This window comes from Leptonychotes weddellii, chromosome 4, assembly GCF_054177405.1.
Source record: "Leptonychotes weddellii isolate Sample4059 chromosome 4, ASM5417740v2, whole genome shotgun sequence".
Lineage (NCBI taxonomy): Eukaryota > Metazoa > Chordata > Mammalia > Carnivora > Phocidae > Leptonychotes > Leptonychotes weddellii.
Window position 1 is genome coordinate 66676539 of NC_138372.1, and position 21796 is coordinate 66698334.

Here is a 21796-nt window from a genome sequence, read left to right on the forward strand (position 1 = left end):
AAACCTATGAGTTTTCTGAGATTAAGGACCAGTTAAGAGAAAACTAATCATGTATGTATAATAAAATGTATATCTATACCAGACTTTTGCCTGAAAATGTATTGTTACAATATGGTTAATCCAGTTTCTCCGCCAACAACCCTCATCTACAAAGAAATAATAATACCAGAAAAATAAATGAGTACTGCATGGAAAAATTAAAATTTTGAACATCTATATTATTTAGCAATTGATGTTTATTAGGGAAGTACTTAAAAATATGTTCTGATATCCTTAGATTCAAACCCTTGAGGGGCACCTGGGTGGCTCAGTTGGTTAAGGGTCCTACTCTGGATTTCGGCTCAGGTCATTATCTCAGGGTTGTGAGATGGAGCCCCACATCAGGCTCGTGCTGGGCATGGAGCCTGCTTAAGATTCTCTGGCTCCCTCTCTCTCTGCCCCTCCCCTCTCCCCCCAAAACACAGAGCCTTGAGTCTGCAAAACTAATGATAGAAGAGCTAGAAAGAAGTAGTTCACTCATGAAACTCAAGTGAGCCTTGTATCTCCACCACACTTATCCTTTATCCCATCTCTAATAATTAAAACATAAGTAGTGTTTTGTATCTCTTGAGGGTTTTTAAGAGTACTGGAAAGTGAATAATGCAAACATCTGTCAGGTACCCACTGGGTCCTGGGTAAAAAATTAGATGATTCCTGTACTTTTTCTCCTTTAATCCTCAAAACTTTGTGAGATAAATGGTAGTTATTCCTATTCAGAAATTCAGAAGTAAGGTTGCTCTGTGCTGGCATTTGAATCAAGATGTCATCAGACTCCAAAACACATGTTTTGCATATTTATGCCACCTGTCAGTAGGTGCTCAATAAATGCCAGAATAAAATCAAATAATATGATTGCATGATCATTCATTTGAAATTTTTGTTTTTTGAAACATGCTTTGGCAATAACAATTTCTTATATTTGTTAAGCAGGTCATGGTTTCAAAGTGATTTCACTTTTATTGCCTATTTTAATTACCATGGCTGCAAAACTGATCACCATAAAATTAGTGGTATAAAACAATTATTTTGCTTTTAGATTCTGTGGGTCAGCAATTCAGACAGGTCACAGCAGGGTGAGTTGTGTGTTCCATGATGTCTCAGCTGAAAGGTCTGAAATATGAAGTTCTTTATTCAGATGTCTACTAATTGATGGTGGTTGTCAGCTGGGGGCTTCAGTTGCTCTCTACATGGGCCCCTCCATGTTGTCCCTCTAATTTAGGTTACCTTACAGCGTGGTGGCAAAGTTTGAAAATTTAGTGTTCTGAGAGAGGCAAAGACACAGCACGTAGGAGCATTAGCCATTCAGAGGCTGTTTCCTTTTTTATGACCTACCCTCAAAAACCACATAGTATCCCTTCTTTTGTACTCTGTTGATCAGAATCAGTCACAAGCCCCTGCCCAGATTCAAGGGGAGGGAAAACAGCCTCCTACTTCCCACGAGAGGACTGCCAGTCACATTGTAAGAACACCATGTGGGATGATGTATACATATTGGTGTGGCCATCTTTGGAAAATACAGATTAACTTGTGAAATAGATCAAGCATATCGCTTTACTAATCAAGAAATTACTCAAAGTACTAGTACAGTAATACGTGTCTTAGGTGCCTCCCACAACACTGGGATCTATTTTGAATATTACATACATTCCACATTATTACTGAGAAAAGATGAAAGATGTGTAACGTATCAAATTAAGGTATTGATTGGCACAAGACCAGTGGGATGATCAGCATTTTGGGAGTGTATGCCAGCACTCCTTTTTTACATTGGCAAATGCACTTGTGTTTTTATCTACCTGGTTTGTCTAGAAGAAGGTTTGACAAACTATAGCTGGTGGGCCAAATCCACCTGACCCTGTTTATGTGAAGTTTTATTGGAAGACACCCACTCATTTATTTTTGTCTATGCTGCTTTTGTGCTGCCATACCTGAGTTGAGTAGTTGCAACAGAAACCATTTAGCCAACAAAGCCTAACACAGTTACTCTCTGGCCCTCTACATAAAGTTTGCATACCCTTGGTCTAGAAGATCAACCAATTGCACACAGTCTGAAATTCCCGCTACTTGAGGCTGTAGTTTTCATTTGTTCAGCACAGATGAGAACTAGCTTTAAATACAGAGTAGTAATAGTTTAATGCTTGCCCTCAAAAGAGTTCACAGTACTAGGGAATCAGACAACTCTACATTTACATAGTACAGTGTCATGAGTGGTGCTATCTTAGAACTATGCACAAATTTATTTATCTGAAAAGCACTATGGCTAAAGATTAGGATCTGATCCCCCCCTTCCCCCCCCAGAGAAGGCTTCCTGGAAGACTGATACTGATCAGGTTCTTGGAAATAAGTAGAAATTTAAAAAGGTGAAAAGGGAGCCTTAGATGTAGGAAAAGTATAAGCAAATGTATGAGTAGGAATTTTATTCTTCCAGGAATTCATTACAGCTGAAAAGTAGAGTGGGATTGGAGAAGTAAAGAAAGGTAGGACTGGCAGTGACCATTTAAGCCACTGAGGCAAGAAATGATTTGAAAGCTCTTTAAGAAACAGAATTGTCAAAACTTGTTAATTAATTGCCTATAAGAAGGCAGAGAATGTAGAATTTAGGATGACTGACCTGGGCAACTAGTGGCCCGGGAAAATGGTGCCATTTTACTAAGATATTGGGTACATTGGGAGGAATAGATTTAAGCAGAAAAGGTAAGTTTCACTGTTGGAGTTTTTGAATTTTCAGTGCCATTGGAACATATAAATGAGGTCAGGCAGGCTGTTGGCTTTGGAAGTTTGAACTTAAGTAAAAGACTCAGGAGTTTTAAATAAGTGGGTATTTGAAGCCTTGGGAAAGATGCAGTCATCTATAGAAAATATGTAAAGCAAAGACAGAGCCAGAAATAGAAATGGGAAACAGCAGCACTTAAGGAGGACAAGCCCATGGAAAGAACAGCTGGAGCCAGAACAGTTTTGAATACCTTTGCATTCAGTGGTTTTTGGCAAGTTTAGTTAAATGGTAGGATCAGAAGCTAGACTATAGTAACAATTCAGAAATGACAGAATGTGGGGAGAGCAATTAGAACGGTAAGGTTTGAATACACTGAAGAACTGAGTTACCAATTAAGTTAAATCCCTGTGGAAATGGCAGAAGGTAAGCTCCAAAGCATGGGTAGAGGGATTGACCTTAAATGAAGGTATACCATATTCACTGAGACATGCATGAGAGAATGGATAAGGGAAGAGAACAGATATTTTTGAAAGCCTGCTTTTGCTGGTTGTTCTGATTGGTTGCATAAGTAATTTCATTCATCTTACCTCAATCTATTTTATGTAAGAATTACTGCTTTCCAATATAAATATGTAATAGTGTTTTATTTCTCATTTTGTTTATTTTCAGGTATCTGCATTCGGGGCAGAGTTTTCATCAGAGGCTTGCAGAGAGTTAGGCTTCTCCAGCAACTTGCTCTGCAGCTCTTGTGATCTTCTTGGACAGTTTAACCTGCTTCAGCTCGATCCTGACTGTAGAGGATGCTGTCAGGAAGAAGCACAATTTGAAACAAAAAAGGTATTGTTTTCTAGTATCTCTCTTCCATTAGTTGGTGTAGTTGAGATAAGGTGAAATGTTAAATTGCCTCATCAACTTAAATATAAAGTCTCTAGCTTTTACATTTTGTAGTTTTAGAAGTCAACTGATTTCTTTCTGGCCCACTAGATCAATTAAAGCAACTAGGAAGGAAAAGTTAAGGTTTATATACTAGGACCCCATTCTACCGTGGTTGTTTAACAGAGGGGTTGCAAAATTACTATAGCATGCTTGGATCCTAAAGTTCTCCAGTCTTCCTAAGTTCTGGCCAAATGAAGATGCTTCTATTCATTTGTAATAAGAACTCAGTCTTAAAATGAAATATGAGATGAAATTGTACTACCTAGGGCGCCTGGGTGGCTCAGTCATTAAGCGTCTGCCTTCGGCTCAGGTCATGATCCCAGGGTCCTGGGATCGAGCCCCACTTTGGGCTCCCTGCTTGGTGGGGAGCCTGCTTCTCCCTCACCCACTCCCCCTGCTTGTATTCCCTCTCTCACTGTGTCTCTCTGTCAAATAAATAAATAAAATCTTTAAAAAAAAAAAGTATAGCACCTACTACCTTTCACATAATTGGAGGTGATAAATAAACTATAACTTTTTATCTAGTTTACAAAGAATATGGTCTGTTAATTTACATGGCTTTTACTAATATTTATAGACACGTAATCTCCTCTTTAACACTTGAAAACAGCCAAGGATGGGTAGTTCTGACTGTCCAATAAAATCTGTTTTGTCCCATTGTTCAAATTAATAGTTAACTTGCTCGATTTTTAAATCTTTTTTTAAGCCCCTACACTTTTTAAAATTCAGAAGCGGCCTGAAAAGATCATTTATATAAGCCAAATAAAACTGAATCAGTGAGTCCCCTGTGTTTGGAATGAGGAGAAAAAGTTAGCATCTCTGTTATGTTTCCTTTTCATATTCTCTTTCACTTGTACATACTGAATTCTGTTTTGAGGTGTTACAGTTTGTAAAGCTTTCCATAATTGTACCCTATAGATAGTAAAAGGTTAATTTCTAACACCAAGTATAGTTTTATCGTTCTAAAAGAAAAATAAGCAAAGCTTTAAAAATGTTAATATTTAACCAAAATTTAATATTTGATTTCTCAGTTGTGAACCTGAAATTTCTGCTGTCCCCACAATAGCTTCAGAGTCTTCTGTGTTTTTCATTTTCTTGGTTCACAAATATCGTTGATATATTTTCATGTTTAGAAGGTTTCTAGGGGCGCCTGGGTAGCTCAGTCGTTAAGCGTTAGCCTTCGACTCAGGTCATGATCCCAGGGTCCTAGGATCGAGCCCCGCATTGGGCTTCCTGCTCAGCGGGGAGCTTGCTTCTCCCTCTGCCGTTCCCCCTGCTTGTGCTCTCTCACTCTCTCTGTCAAAGAAACAAAATCTTAAAAAAAAAAAAAAAGGATTTCTGTACATGAGTTAGTCTTCATTGCATGTAAGGTCATATCTAAACAAGTTTTAAAAACTTGATTTTAAATAGATTTAAGATGTAGGACTTAACTAGCTTAGCATGACCCTTCCCTCTTAATTTTTGGGGTTTGTTTTTTATTTTTTTTTATGAGATACTCATATGGGACGAATTGCCAAAGGAATCTGTATGTCATCCTCTAATCATAATGCTGTTATTCTATGGTCCATACTACTACTTCGCTGACGATTATTTCCCAAGGCACCAAACTTAAAGGAATTGAATAACAAGGAGTGTTTTATAATAATAAACAATGTTTATCATATGCAACGTCTTGTAATTAGGGTAAATTGAGAGGCCCTATCCTTTAAGTGATATCAGATATTCCTAAATTGTAAATCAAGTGCATATAAAAGCTATTTTTACTTACTGCTCTTTCTCAGTAATCCTTCATAGCATACCTTTTTTTTTTTAAGATTTTATTTATTTATTTGAGAGAGAATGAGAGAGAGCACATGAGAGGGGGGAGGGTCAGAGGGAGAAGCAGACTCCCTGCCGAGCAGGGAGCCCAATGCGGGACTCGATCCCGGGACTCCAGGATCATGACCTGAGCTGAAGGCAGTCGCTTAACCGACTGAACCACCCAGCCACCCAGCATACCATTTTTATGTTATACTTTTACTAGAACCAAGCTTAAATCACACACTTCTCAAATTATATTCCTGTTCAGTTTTAATTATTAATTGAGCTCTGTGTGGTATCTTGACACTTCTCAGCACTTAACAGTTCGGCGATAACCATCAGCAAGTAGTCTACCAGTTAATATATGCCTAACTAATTATACACTGAAATAATTGCAAGTGCAAGTGAGGCTGTATCCTAATATAACTTTTATGCTGTCTCCATTGTTTTTTCTTTACTCCTTGCCCATCATCTCTACAATGTACTTTTCATTAAGCATTTGCTTAGCATACTGTTGCACAAAATCAATGAATGGTGGAACCAAAACATGTCAGGAACACTTAGAAATATTGCTGGACATACAAAAGTATGGCATGTCGGACAAGCCTCCATTCAGATGCAAACCACATTCAGGTATAGAAGCAGTACTTCAGTACTGCTCTCATTGGTACATGATCATATGTAATATTATATACAATATTTTTTTCTGTTTCAGCCATGGCTTAAGGCTTAATTTTGAAATCATAGTTTAATTTAGGCTTAGTTTAATAAAAGTAAAAATCTGCAATATGTAGACTAGTGCCTTACATTAAAAACATTAAAAGTACTTAAATATGTCTCTGTGTATATATATGTACGTGTGTGTGTGTGTGTGTGTGTGTAAATCATCGTGAATATAAATTCTTTAGAAAAGAAAATTATATACAGGAGTGTTTTAGCAATTTATATATAATAAAAAAGTGTAACCAGAATCCCTCATTTTGGTTCTTGCTTAGTCATATGGTTTATAGGCCTCTCCAGAGATGAGGCTAATCATTTTTAGTAATGCTTACTCATTTAACAGGCTGAATTTAGTCTTTGATAGCCAGAAGCATAAAATTTGCTTTAAAAAAAAAAGCTAGAGCACCTGGGTGGCTCAGATGGTTAAGTATCTGCCTTCAGCTCAGGTCATGATCCCGGGGTCCTGGGATCGAGCCCCGCATCAGGCTCCCTGCTTGGCGGGGGGCCTGCTTCTCCCTCTCCCTCTACTGTTTCCCCTGCTTATGCTCTCTCGCTCTCTCTGTCAAATAAATGAATAAAATCTTTAAAAAAAAAAAAAATAGCAGAAAATGTGTTTGAAATCTCTTACTCTGTAAGTACATGCTCCATTATTTTTACTGGGTCTCATTCTCCCCCACCCATTCTGTTCATAAAGGACCTACTAGTAAGCATCACAAATACTAGCTAGAATGAGATTTTTTGATAAGTTATTTTACTACTAGTTTTGCTCATAACTATGTATCTAGGTACCATTTATAAACATTAGGATGTTGGCTTAATTGTAAAGAGTGTAATAATTCATAATTTGAAGAAAAAATGTAAAAAATGTAATGAAAGAAAAAATATTTAAATTTAAATATTTAAATCTTGGTGCTATTTTTATACAGTTGGTATTTTATACGGTTAGCATGAGTCACTTCAGCTTAATGTATAGAATCTTAAGATGGAAGGGAAGGGACCATTTTTTTTCTACTACTGACTGACTGCTTCCTTGTGGTGGGACAACATAGTAACTGCCAGTTTCTGAGTGTTGTATCTTTTAGCTTTTCCCATGAGAAAAGGATTAATTCTTTCTCGTTGACTATTTTTGAGATATTTTAGGCAGGGATTGTTACTAGCTCAAGTTAGATCACTACCAGTTGTTAGCTAAGGTAGAGAATAATATAAGGCCCATTGGCTGCCACAGCAGCTATGTGGAATGTTGCCCTGGGGTACAGAGAGATGAAGCACTAAAGAGCAGATATTAGGTAAGCAATCCCATAGATAACTGTCACTCCCCCCCACCAATGACTAGAGTAAATAACTTCTTTTTTTTTTTTTTTTAAGATTTTATTTATTTATTTGACAGAGAGATAGACAGAAGAGCACAAGCAGAGGGAGTGGCAGAGGGAGACGGAGAAGCAGGCTCTGCACTGAGCAGGGAACCCGATGCGGGACTCGATCCCAGGACCCTGAGATCATGACCTGAGCCGAAGGCAGACGCTTAACCATCTGAGCCACCCAGGCGCCCGTAAATAACTTCTACTTAAGCTGTCTTTAAAGATTTAGTTCAAGTGTCCACCCTTCTGGGAAGGCTTCCCTAATTTCAGCTCCCTTACCTCTCCACTCCCAGGTTATGTTAGCTACACCTCTGTATTCCCAAAGCACTGAGGACACCTTGACATGCACTTACCTTCACTATACTGTATCTGTTGTTTTGCTTTTCTTTCTCATCCCATAAAATTACGCTGTTTGAAGTCTAGGACAGTTTCTTTCTGAATCCCTGGCCTTCAGCATATAGTATTTCATAAGTTTTTGTCCTTGAATGAGGCTGTTTTTACTAAGAGTAAGTTGGAAAAGGTGATCTTTTTTTTTTCATTAAACCTTTTTTGAGTGCTTTCTATATACCAGGCACCAAGCTAGGCATTGCTAATACAAAAATCGAAGGGCATTGGGGCACCTAGGTGGCTCAGTCGGCTAAGCATCCAGCTCTTGATTTTAGCTCAGGTCATGATCTCAGGGTCGTGAGATCAAGCCCTGCATGGCTCCACGCTCAGTGCAGAGTTGGCTTGAGATTCTCTCTCTCCCTCTTCCCCTCCTCTCCCCCTGCTCACTCTAAATAAATAAATAAATAAATACAGTCTTTAAAAAAAAAAAAATTGGGGTGCCTGGGTGGCTCAGTCATTAAGCGGCTGCCTTCGGCTCAGGTCATGATCCCAGGGTTCTGGGATCGAGCCCCGCATCGGGCTCCCTGCTCCGCAGGAAGCCTGCTTCTCCCTCTCCCACTCCCGCTGCTTGTGTTCCCTCTCTCGCTGTATCTCTCTCTGTCAAGTAAATAAAAAAGATCTTTAAAAAAAAAAAAAAAAATTGAAGGGCAGTCCCTACCCTCAAGGAGCTTATAGTCTAATGGGGAGATAGACCAGTAAGCAGGCAAGTAAGCCTAGAGTGATAGGTGTGGTTTGCTAGGGGAAGAGGGAACAAAGCTTTGAAGAGTTAAGATTTGGGTTGAGAATTGACAGAAAATGTACCCAGGTGAGTAGAAGAAAAGGGAATCAAAATGGAATCTCTGGATACAGAAGACTGGGACCCAGAGTGCAAGATGGCAAGGGAGGAGTCTAGAGATAAAAGCAGGAACCAGGACATCATGAGTCTCAGAAGCCATGCTAAGACGTCTAGACTTTATCTTGAGAGAATGGGAACCAGTGGAAGTTTCTAGGCCAGGGAGTAACTGATCAACTACCGGTAGACATAGAAAAGATAATTTAAAAATATATATATTGAAAATATACTTGAACTTTGTAGACACTTGTGAAAGACCTTTTTCATATATTTCACTTATGCTGAATATAAAAATAAGATTTGTCTTTATGTTGGCAGTTATCAATAACACTTTTGTTACAACTGTTCATCTAAGTATAGATCTCTCATTTGTATATTTTATTTATAAAGATATTGTAAGCATCCCAAATAGGTCTAAAAAGAGAAGTTAATTTTTTAACACACATTTTGAGATTGAGGTCTGACTGCTAACCTTAATAGGTATTTTTGCAAACAGTACACCACTATCAGATTAAAAGTTTCCTGGAATTTTCCTGGGGATAAGCATAAATCAGATACTTTTTTCTATAAAGATTTTTTTTAACTTCTATTATCTAAGATTTATAAGATTAAATGTAGTATTTCAATAGATGGGTTATTTTTCTCCTCTTTTTATAATCTTTCCAGTTCTGTGAATTTGAACTTGATTAAGGCAGGTTGGTGCTTTTTTCCTGTCTCCTCATTCATTTAAGGTTTTCATATCTTAATGATTTCAACTTCTTCTGGACATAGTTATAGGACTTTTGTATTTTTCCTTAATGGTTTGCTCCTGTTTCTTTAGCTAGCACCTGTTCTCTTTAAGATCTTGGTTCATCAAGATCCTTGTAGTCCCACTGCTTTCCTTTTTCTTTCTAAATATTTTTTTTAATTAATTATCAATTATTTAGTTGGTTTTTAGTACTTCCTATTCTTTCCCATTTATACCTGCCTTATCTGTGAGCTGTCATTCTGAAGGTTTGACTAGTGGTGAAACCAGAGTACCTTCGGAGAGAAAAAAATTGACTTAGCTGAATTAGTCAAAAATATGAACCAATAAGCAAATGATTTCAACTTAATTTGCTGTTCATTCAGTCTTGATTGTATCAGGAGGGAATTTAGAGTAGTGGTTAAGAGCACAGGCTCTGGAACCCAACTAGGTTCAGAAAGTCTTGGGCGCCTGCGTGGCTCAGATGGTTAAGGGGCTTCCTTTGGCTCAGGTCATGGTCCTGCGATCTGGTGCCACGTCAGGCTCCATGCTCAGTGGGGGAGTCAGCTTCTCCCTCTGCCTCTCCCCCCTCACTCGTGCTCGCGCGCACGCGCTCTTTTTCTCTCAAATGAATACATGTTAAAAAAAAAAAAAGTCTTTACTCAGCTGACAGCCTTGGACAAATTACTTGATCACTCTGTGTCTATTTCCTTACTTATAAATTGGAGATAATAATAGTTACTATCTTATAGGGTGGTTTTGAGGATTAAACGAGTTAATACATGTACACTGCTTAGAATAGTCCCTGGTGTATAATAAATCCTAGGTGAATAGTTGGGGCTGGTGGTGGTATCTGATTTGCTGATTAAAAACACAAAAAATTCGGAGGACTCTGGGAATAGCATAATAATAATTGCTGTTGGCAAAGTAGGATTTAAAAAAATAGATGAGATATAACATGAACTATTACACTTGCCAGTCTTAAAAATTTGGAACAATTAATTTTCTGTTACTCTGCTTTCGAGCTCCTGAATCAATTGAATCAAGAAGAACAAGAAGAAATATGATAACAGAATTAGTAGTATGAAAACTTTTCACCATTTGCAACTATTGTTTATGTGGAACAAAATACAGAAATAAATTATGCCAGACATAACCCTGATTTCAAATTTTTTAGTCCTGCTGATTGACATATTTTAATAAGAATACTATAAAAATGAATTTTAAAAATATGTAGCATTCTGATCATTTTTAAATGCATATGAAAACTTCATTTGGAAATAAAGGATTTTACTAAAAAAAATTTTCAAAACCAGGGCACCTGGGTGGTTCAGATGGTTAAGCATCTGACTCTTAATTTTGGCTCAGGTCATGATCTCAGGGTTGTAAGATTGAACCCCTCATTGGACTTGTGCCGGGCATGGAGCCTGTTTAAGATTCTCTCTCTCTCTTCCCCTCCTACCCACCCCCACCCACAAGTGCCCTCAATCTCAAAAAAACAAAAAACCATTGATAAAGTGGAGCTTTGTCTTAGGACAAACCTATTCCAGAAATTAAATGAGACCCTTTTTTAAAGTCAATTTAGGGGGCATCTAGGTGGCTCAGCAGCTTAAGCGTCTGCCTTCGGCTCAAGTCATGATCCCGGGCTCCTGGGATCGAGCCCCACATCGGGCTCCCTGCTCAGGGGGGAACCTGCTTCTCCCTCTGCCTGCCGCTCCCCCTGCTTGTGCTCTCTCACACGCTCTCACTCGCTCTCTCTCGCTCGCTCTCTGTCAAATAAAATCTTTTAAAAAAAATAAAATTTAAAAAGTAAATTTAGAATAAAATATATTACTGGTTTTCAGACTTTTTCAGATGACACATCGGTTTGAAGCTATGATTTTCTTTGAAAGCAGAAATAACAGTAAATTAAATTGTTTGTAATATAAAAATGATCACTTCGTGAAAAAAGCAAGTTGTCAGACTAATTACAGTTATTTTCCTACTGACATTCCTCTGCTGCTTATACTTTTAATCTAATACATAGTAACAGGTTTCAAAGGTTTAAGAAAATTTTGGAAGAGAAATCACTTAAAAGTGATTTATTTTTTATTTTTTTTATTTGAATTTTGGAACATCTTGGTCTCATTCACAGAATACAAGTAGAAGCCTAGGCTGCAGATCACCAAATTATACCATTACTGGTTCTGGAAAATAGCTCAACAGTTCACGTATTTGATAAAGGGCTTTTATTTTCACTTAAAGATCTACTACTCAGATAATATTAAAAATTAAAAAATATTTATCTTTGGTAATGATTGTATTACACTAGATTTAAATAAATGGACCTACATAGTGCATAAAATAATTTTAAGAATGTAGTTAGATCCCTTCCACTTCCCATTCCATTACTTAATTGGAATTAGACTAATGCTAATTGTCCCACTTTATATAACATATAGTAGCATTCCCATTTTCTATGTGTAATACTCTTCCTTCACATTTACATGCACTCCCAGCAAGCCAGAGACAGTAGAGAGGAAATATTAATATATGTATAGTTTATTAGAAGTTTATCCCCTTCTCTCTGTTTATAAAAGTTTTTGAAAGAGTTAAATTATTGTCTTAGCTACTAGTTTTGTGACTTTGAGTTAGCAAATTACTTTGGAATCTTCAGTTTTGTTGTAGTAATTACGCTGGCTCACCTTTCAGTGTTTATTGTACCTTGATTATATGCTAAAGTATCTTACCTACATTATTTAATCCTCACAACAACTCTATAATGTAATACTACTATCCCTATTTAACAGAAGAGGAAACTAGGGTGTTAATCTATCCAAAGTTACCCAAGCAATTGGGTGCCATAACCTGGCTTCATCTCAAGTCTGTTTGACTCCAGATTCCCAAGTTTTTATTTTTTTTTTTTTAAAGATTTTATTTATTTGAGAGAGCACAAATGGGTGGGATAGGGAGAGGGAGAAGCAGGCCCCACTACTGAGCAGGGAGCCAAAAGCAGGACTTGATCCCAGGACCCTGGGATCATGACCTAAGCCAAAGGCAGATGCGTAACCAACTGAGCCACCTAGGCACCTTAGAGCCCCAAGTTTTTAAACCTCTATTCTGTCTCTTATCTTGAAAATGTGAATACCTACTTCACAGACTTTACTGGAAGAAAATGAGTGAGTTAAATATAAAACACCAGTCTGACTCTTTGAAGGTCCCTTTTGCATTTATAGTTAACACAATTCCACCACTAGTTTTTATTTTAAATTATTTAATCTTTATTTTTCAGTGTAACATAGACTTTAATGACTCCCATTACTTGGTGTTTTTTGAGGGTATATTAACAAATTTGGCTTATTTAAGGCCCAAACATTTTAAATAAGTCACATAGCATTTCATAATTCAAGTAAAAGAACATCAAAACATTTAGTTCTATTCAATTTACATGGAAAATCTGTAGCCAATTTCAGAGTAATTTAGAAGTCAGCTTAAGCAGCATTATTCAAGAAAGTGGCATGTATTAAGCTTTAGCCTATCTACTACTGGTAGAGATGCTACTGGAGTGTAAAACTTAGAAGGATGAAATGGAGGTTAAGCTAACTGCGTGAAATTGTAGTCACTAAAGAAATTTCACAGTTGCTTAAAATAGCTTTACTTTTGTAGTATGTCTGTAGCATCAATACATGAGCTGATTTCTTCAAAGGAAACAAATATAAGTCTTCAACAGATTATTCTAATTATAATATAAAACATTCTTCACTAAGAAGCTTTTTTAAAGATGTGAATAATGTTTGGCAACAGTTCTAATTCACTGAAAGAATCACTTAAGACTCCTGCATAGCAACACAAATATTTACTTAATAATAGCCAGTAACATTTGTTAAGTTATTATATGAAGGGTGCTATTCCTTTATCTGAGTTAATTTATATAATCTTCACAACCCTGCGGTAAGTACCATTATTATCCCCATTTCATAGTTGAGTCTAAGGCATAGAGATCTTACCTAAAGTCATTCAGCTAGTAAATGGTTATAAATATATCATATTTATGTAACAGAAGTCTTAAAATATTTTATGTAGTTATTTAATTGAATTGGTAATATTTAATTTTTTAATATTTTCTAAATGTAGCATTTATCTGTCTTAAATATCAGGTTTTTTTAGGTATTTACAAATTAGGATCAAGGTTCTATCTAAGCATATTAAAACATTTTATCACATTTGCAGATTACAATATTTAAAAAGGAAATAAACCCTTAAAGTAATTCATGGTCTGTTTCCAGGCTGCCTTACAATTATATTTCCTAGACATACCTACCTAAGAGTCAAAATAAACTTTGTTTATATACTAAATATTTCTTCTTGTTATAGGCTTCTAGAATGTCAAAGTAAGACAATAGTCACTGTCCTCAAGGAGTCCAGTAGAAGAAACAGGCATGGAACTTGAATACAGTTGGCAGGATATTTTATTAGGCTAAAACATAATATTCAGTGTTAGGAAGGTACCCACTAAAAGAGTTAGAAATAAAAGTTGAAAAGAGGACAGAATCAATAAATCTCTTAAAGTTGATGTATTCAGACCCATAGATATAACCATATTAATCACAATGAAAATGACCAACAGAAGAACTAAAAACAGTTCAAAAATTATTGAGTGGGAGGCAGAGGAAAGTTTTTACTTCTTTTATACCCTTCTGTACAGTTTCTTTATTATTTCCAGATGCATTGGTTTCTTTAAAGAATTCAGTGAGCGGCGCCTGGGTGGCTCAGTTGGTTGGGCGACTGCCTTCGGCTCGGGTCATGATCCTGGAGTCCCGGGATCGAGTCCTGCGTCGGGCTCCCTGCTTGGCGGGGAGTCTGCTTCTCCCTCTGACCCTCCCCCCTCTCGTGTGCTCTCTCTCTCTCTCTCAAATGAATGAATGGGATCTTTAAAAAAAAAAAAAAGAAAGAAAAAGAATTCAGTGAGAAGTAGGCTGTAAATAAAATATACTCAGGTGCTATGAAAGCACACAGAAGGAGGGACATACCACCTTTTGACAGTTGGGGTAAATATCACCACTTGCTTATATAGAAGTTGCTGTTTATCCTAACTTGGAAAATAATTAGGAGAAAGTTCTCTCTGGCAGAAGGAAAAGTTAGCAAAAAGGCAAAGTCATGAAAAAGATGGCCATGTTAGATAAATCAGATAGCTTGGTTATGATGAGAGATGATGCTGGTTAGGAAGGTAGGACCTGTGTGTCTTGATAAGAAGTTTGGACTCTGTTCTGTAGGCAGGGAACAAAATTAAAAAATTATAAACAATGAACTGGCATCAGATTTGTATTTCAATGAATTTTGTCAGTATGAAGGATAGTTGATAGGACAGAGGGGAATACTGTTGCCAGAAAAATAACTTATATTGCCGTTTTCCAGAGGCAAGATAAAAGGGCTTAAGCCAACATATTGGTAGTAAAAATAGAGAAGGAGCAGACAGATTTAGGCAATAAAACCTTCAGGATTTATCAATTTACTGGTTGGAAGGGGTGAGTAAAGATGTTTGAGAAACTAGTAGCCTCAAGGAAAGAAGGTTACAGGAGACTTCAACTAGTTACAAGGTAGCCCCTTAATGCAACAGTGGGGGATGGGAGAAGGGGCATTAAGGAGGATAACTTTTCATAAAAGCATACCCCTTTGGTACAAACTGCCTTTTCAGTTTTCCTTTTGAAGAATTAAGTGTTAAAAGCTTATCTGGGTACCATAATGTATTCTAAAATTGATAGTGTGCTTGTCAAAAAATGGGCAAAAAATAAAAATGTGTGGAACAGCCTAGTGTCTTTTGTTCTACTTTCGTATTGACACTCTTAATATTTAAGAAATTTAAGCTTTTGGGTTATTATAGCTTTATTTTTGTTTCTTAGTATATATTAGGTGCTTACCCTCTTTAGTTTTAATAGAGAGCAACCGTAATGTAATTTGTGCTGGTGGTTTTGTTTTTTATTTCAGATATTTGCAACCTTCTTAATCATAACTGCCCATTTCGTGACAAATAATGATGTTCAGTATTGGTATGGTAATAACAGTAATAGAACTGAATTCTCTTTTGAAAAGCAGCTTTTGCTGCCATATAATAGCACCCTATGGTCTGTTTTTGAGGCTATTGAATATTTGGGTGTTGAACCATAGTGTGTCTGGATCTCAGTTTTTCAAGTTAAGAGGAAAATGGGTTGTATTTTTCAAACATTTAGGAGCAAAAAGACATTGAATTTTTTTTTTTTTAAGATTTTTATTCATTCATTCATGAGAGACAGAGAGAGAGAGGCAGAGGGAGAAGCAGGCTCCCAAGGAGCAGGGAGCCCGATGTGGGACTCGATCCCAGGACCCTGGGATCATGACCTGAGCCGAAGGCAGACGCTTAACCATCTGAGCCACCCAGGCACCCCAAGACATTGAATTTTTATTGAGTACCATACACTAAATACTTTGCCATTTTCTAAAATATTTTTACTTACTACCAAGGGGCTAATTGGTTTTATTTTAAAACTACTTAGATGCTCAGTCGGTTGAGCATCTACCTTTGGCTCGAGTCATGACTCCAGGGTCCTGGGATGAAGACCACATTGGGCTCTCTGCTCAGCGGGGAGCCTGCTTCTCCCTCTGCCTCTGCCTGCCACTATGCCTACTTACGATCTCTCTCTCTCTCTCTCTCTCTGTCAAATAAGTAGATAAAATCTTTAGGGAAAAAAAATACTCAAGTTCAGGGTCATTTTTACCAACTCTTTGGATGTTTTGACCTCAGGAAATATAGTGGTGATGTGTCAGGTTATTTCCTTTCATTCTATGATATTTCCTAAATATCAGTAGAATTGAATGCATTGTTCCCAGGTGATGATCCTGGATTTTTCACACCAGTAACTATAGATGAGGAGGGGGGTATATCTGTGGGTGTATTTGTTTTCAGGTGAAAGTCTAATCATTACAGTCCTAAGTCTTGGTTATGAAATTCTCTTTGTTTTAGGTACATGAACAAATTCTATTATTCGTCACAATATTGGAAGAAACCTTGTTCTGTTTTCCCTCAGATTTCATAGTTGGAATTGTCTAATTTAGAATGTGGTGATGTCAAAGAAACATTTTATTTCTTGGTTTTTGTTTCATTTTGTTGTACTTTATTTTAAAACATTTTCAATGAGCTTTTTAATGGAACAGTGATTGTATCTTAATGACAGATTCCCCCAGTGTATTCTTACTTTCTCAGAACTTAATTTAAATTAAGGTAGATGTTACCTTGCTTGTTTAGTAGCTTTCTCAATCTCAAGGCAGAAACTAAAGATACAAAATACAAAACTAAAGAGCACTTTAATAATGTAGTAGAATAAGCTTTAAGCTTCCTTAGACAGTCGTTCCTTTGTTTTATTCAGAGTTCATTAGAAAGCACCTTAAAAATAGTGTAATCTCAAGGATATAATATTAGAGAATTATATTTACCAGCTTCGTTTGCTAAAATTGTAAAGCTGAACTTATTTACCTAATCCTCCATATTCATTCATTGTTCCTTTGCAAGAATGCCATTAGTCGAAGTATATGGAAGTGTCAACAGATAAACCAAATGCCTTACACATCTGCTGCTTCAGTGACTTGAAGTGAAATCTTGACAAAAGCTTTACTACTAGATCTCAAAAAATTTAGTGCCCTAATTGTCCATCTGTAATTGTAGCTTGTTGCTTCTAGCACTCTATGCACTTTAAAAAATATTTAAAAATATGGGAATTATTTTTTTTTTAAGATTTTATTTATTTGACAGAGAGAGCACAGCAGGAGGGGAGCTGGAGAGGGAGAAGCAAGCTCCCCGCTGAGCAGGGAGCCTGACACGGAACTCTATCCCGGAACCCTAGGATCATGACCTGAGCTGAAGGCAGTTGCTTAACCAACTGAGCCACCCAGGCACCCCCAAAAAGATGGGAATGATTTGATGATGAATAATGAATTAAAATTTAAGACATTAGCAGATTACTAAATATACAGTTTTGGTTGAAAACATTTTCCCTAAGAATTAACTGGCCAAATTTTGCAAAAAAATAGCTTCTGCGTGATGTATTTTTCTACTATAAAAAAGGAGTAAAGTTGGTTTTAAGAAATTTCACTGGCTGCAATTAATGGTTGGAAGAATGGCTCACTTATATATTTGAGTGCATCATAATTGTTTCTATTTAAGAGCTCTAAATAATGTAATATTCTGCTTTTGTCATGTTCTAGCCATACTTCCTTATTTTTAAATCCCTACATTTAAGGGCAAGCCTTCAGTAGACCTATAAAATAGTTACCCCCCCATATCTGAATTCTATTCAACAGTTAAAATTTTTCCTTTTGTTCACCTAACATTAGAGCATTTTCTTCATATTGCTACTTAATATTCAAAGTTTTTTCAATTTTTTCTGATAGTACTGAATTTTATTAATGTTAAAGTTTTGCCTTTAAAAGAGGATTTCGAAAATAAGAGTATATGGTTGTAAGCAAGGTTTCATAAGGGAAGTAAACAATATTACAGCATTTGTCTTGCTCTAGTCAATGCTTACTTGGTTTATCTTTTAGAATTGGTTAGTCTCTTGAGCAAAAGCTTACTGTTTGTTCGTTTTGCTATATTTGCCTTATTAATACTTGAGTATAGTCCAAGGCAGTAATTCTCATCCCTGGCTGTTCATTACAATCACTTGGGTACCTTTAAAAGCAGTAATGGTAATTAAAGTACTGATACCTGGATCTTATCCCCGAGTATCCTAATTTAATTGGCCTGACATGGAGCAAGTTTACAGATTTGTGGTGGTGGTATGAAGGCACAGTAAAATAGTTAACAAATGCAATGCCTTTTTTTTTTTAATTCAGAAAATTTACATGACTCAAAAGTGTCACCTTTGTTCAGTGTTCTAAATCAACTTATTTTGTAATCTAGTTATCTGGTAAGAAACTGCATAGACCTGTTTTGTTTTGTCTTGCCTGTTAATCTGAACCATTTTGTAGCCACATGGTTTTACTTTAATTACAGCAAGTTAACCCCACAAAATTAAGATTTTGGCTGTTGGCTATATGTAAAAACCTCATTAGCCCTAAAAATTTAAAACAAGAGGTTGGTCAGGTTTGTATGAGAGGGAAAAAATTATTATACATGGCCTAAGGTATGTTTCCTCTAAGTCTGCCTATTAGAGTTTTTATCACGAATGAATGTTGTACTTTGTCAAATGCTTTTTTTGCATATTGAGAAGATAATACGGTTTTTATCCTTCATTTTGTGAATGTGGTGGATCACATTGATTGATTTGTGAATATCAAATCACTTTTGCATTCCTGGAATACATCCCTCTTGATCATGGTGAATAATTTTTTTAACGTATTGTTGGATTCAGTTTGCTAATATCTTGAGGATTTTTGCATCCACGGTCATCAGAGATAGTGGCCTCTAGTTTTCCTTTTTGTAGTGTCTTTATCTGGTTTTGGTATCAGGGTAATGCTAGTCTCGTTGAACGAATTTGGAAGGTTTCCTTCCTCTTCTGTTTTTTGGAATAGTTTGAGAGGAATAGGTATTAATTCTTTAAATGTTTGGTAGAATACATTTGTAAAGCCATCTGGTCCTGGACTTGTTTGTTGGGAGTTTTTGAATACTGATTCAATTTCATTGCTAGTAATTGGTCTGTTCAAATTTTCTATTTCTTACTGATTCAGTTTTGAAAGGTTATATATTTCAAGAAATTTATCCATTTCTTGATTGTCCAATTTGTTGGCATATAATTTTTCATAATTTCTATAATCCTTTGTATGTCTATGGTGTTATTTCTCCTCCATTTCTGATTTTGAGTCCTCTCTCTCTCTCTCGCTCTTTTTCTTTTTTTTTTTTTGATGAGTCTGGCTAAGGATTTATCAGTTTTGTTCATCTTTTCAAAGAACCAGCTCTTGGTTTCAGTGATCTGTCCTATTGGGTTTCTAGTCTCCATGTATTTATTTCTGCTCTAATTTGTATGATTTCCTCCCTCCTACTGTCTTTGGGCTGTGTTTCTTCTTTTTCTGTCTCCTTTAGGTTTAAGTGTATCCCAAGAATTTTGGATCATTGTGTTTTCATTGTCTCCATATATCTTTCGATATCTTCTTTGATTTCTTAGTAGATCCATTCATTGTTTAGTAGCATGTTGTTATTTAGCCTCCATGTATTGGTGTTCTTTCCAGATTTTTTCTTGAATGATTTTCATACCATTGTGGTCAGAAAAGATGCATGATACAATTTCAGTCTTTTCAAATGTATTTGGACTTGTTTGTGGCCTAACATGTAATCTTTTCTGGAGAATGTTCCATGTGCACTTGAAGAGAATGTGTAGGGGCGCCTGGATGGCTCGTTGTGTAAGCATCTGACTCTTGATTTTGGCTCAGGTAGTGATCTCGAGGTCATGTAAATCAGCCCCACATAGGGTTTGGCTCTTGCACAGAATCTGCTTAGAATTCTCTCTCCTTCTCCCTCTGCCCCTGCCCCTCACGCACACTCTCAAATAAAATCTTTAATTAAAAAAAAAAAGAAAAACGTATTCCTCTGACTGGAGTGTTCTGAATACACCTGTTAGGCCCATGTGGTCTAATGTGTCATTCATAGCCACTGTTTCCTTGTTGATTTTCTGTCTAGATGATCTGTCCATTGATGTAAGTTGGTATTAAGGTCCCTTACCGGGACACCTGGGTGGCTCAGTCGTTAGGCGTCTGCCTTCGGCTCAGGTCATGATCCCAGGGTCCTGGGATCGAGCCCCACATCAGGCTCCTTGCACCACGGGAAGCCTGCTTCTCCCTCTCCCACTCCCCCTGCTTGTGTTCCCTCTCTCGCTGTGTCTCTCTCTCTGTCAAATAAATAAATAAAATCTTTAAAAAAAAAAAAAGTCCCTTACTGTTACTGTGTTACCATAAATTTCTTCCTTTGTCTGTTAATAATTGTTTTATGGATTAGGTGCTCCTATGTTGGGTGCATAGATACTTACAATTTTTATACCCTCTTGTTGGAAATAACAAGTGTTGGCAAATATATGGAGAAAAAGGAGCGCTCATGTACTGTTGGTGGGAATACAAATTGGTGTAGCCACTGTGGAAAACAGTATGAAGTTTCCCTCAAACTTCAGAAAGAATTACCATATGATCCAGTAATTCCACTACTGGGTATTTACCCAAAGAAAATGAAAACACCAACTCAAAGAGATATACGCATCCCTGTGTTTATTGCAGCATTATCTACAATAGCCCAGATATGGAAGCAACCCAAGTGTCCATCGATAGGTGAATGGATAAAGATGTGGTGTATGTATACACACAGGCACGCACTTTTGCGCACACACACAGTGGAATATTACCCAACCATAAAAAATGAAATCTTGCCACTCACTACAACATGGATGGATCTAGAGGGTATAATACTAAGTGAAAGAAGTTAGAGAAAGACAAATACCGTATTATTTCACTCATGTGGAATTTAAGAAAGAAAATGAGTGAACAAAGAAAAACAAACAGACTTAAATACAGAGAACAAACTGGTGGCTGTCAGAGGGTGAAGGTGGGTAGAGGGATGGCTGAAATAAAGGGGATTAAGAGTACACTTACCTTGATGGGCACTGAGTAATGTATAGAATTGAATCACTGTATTGTACACCTGAAACTAATATAACACTATGTTAATTATAATTCAGTTTTAAAAACCACTTATTTTTAAATGAGGTGGAAATTAGGGGATTCAAAAGTCATGTTACTAATAAGGCAAATCAGTTACAGAGCTGAAGTAGTTTATTTTTTGCTTTCCATTGGGAGGATGGTTTAGAAAGTTTAGGAAAACCTATTAATCATAACTTATGTGGAAATAAGTGTGGACTCCCAAGGGAAAAAATGCAATTTTGCATGTCATTTTTATATTTTTCTAAGGGTTTTCATGTGTTTCCATTTAAATTATTTGGTCAGTATAATATAATGGAATAAGGACCTACTAGTGTCTAGAGATAGAGATAGCTATACAAATGAGCTTCTTGAGGCCTATAAAAAAGAGGGCTACTAACTTGGTATTTAAAAAATAAGCTTGCTGGGCGCCTGGGTGGCTCAGTTGGTTAAGCGACTGCCTTCAGCTCAGGTCATGATCCCAGGGTCCTGGGATCGAGTTCCGCATTGGGCTCCCTGCTCTGCAGGGAGCCTGCTTCTCCCTCTTCCACTCCCCCTGCTTGTCTTCCCTCTCTCGCTGTCTCTCTCTGACAAAGTCACATCTGAGCTGCCTATTCATTAAAGAACATGTTTCCAGTATTTTTAACCAGTTGTTTTGTGGT

At 36.8% G+C, this 21796-nt stretch overlaps 1 protein-coding gene across 1 annotated transcript in view; it reads left to right on the forward strand.

Moving 5' to 3' along the window:
• Window positions 1-21796, forward strand: part of SELENOF (selenoprotein F) — a 49108-nt gene that overhangs the window by 5033 nt on the left and 22279 nt on the right. The window contains exons 2-3 of the mRNA XM_081817092.1: window positions 3422-3639; window positions 13863-13879. Of these exons, the coding sequence (XP_081673218.1) occupies window positions 3422-3639; window positions 13863-13879 (235 nt within the window). The remainder of the gene's footprint in view (window positions 1-3421; window positions 3640-13862; window positions 13880-21796) is intronic.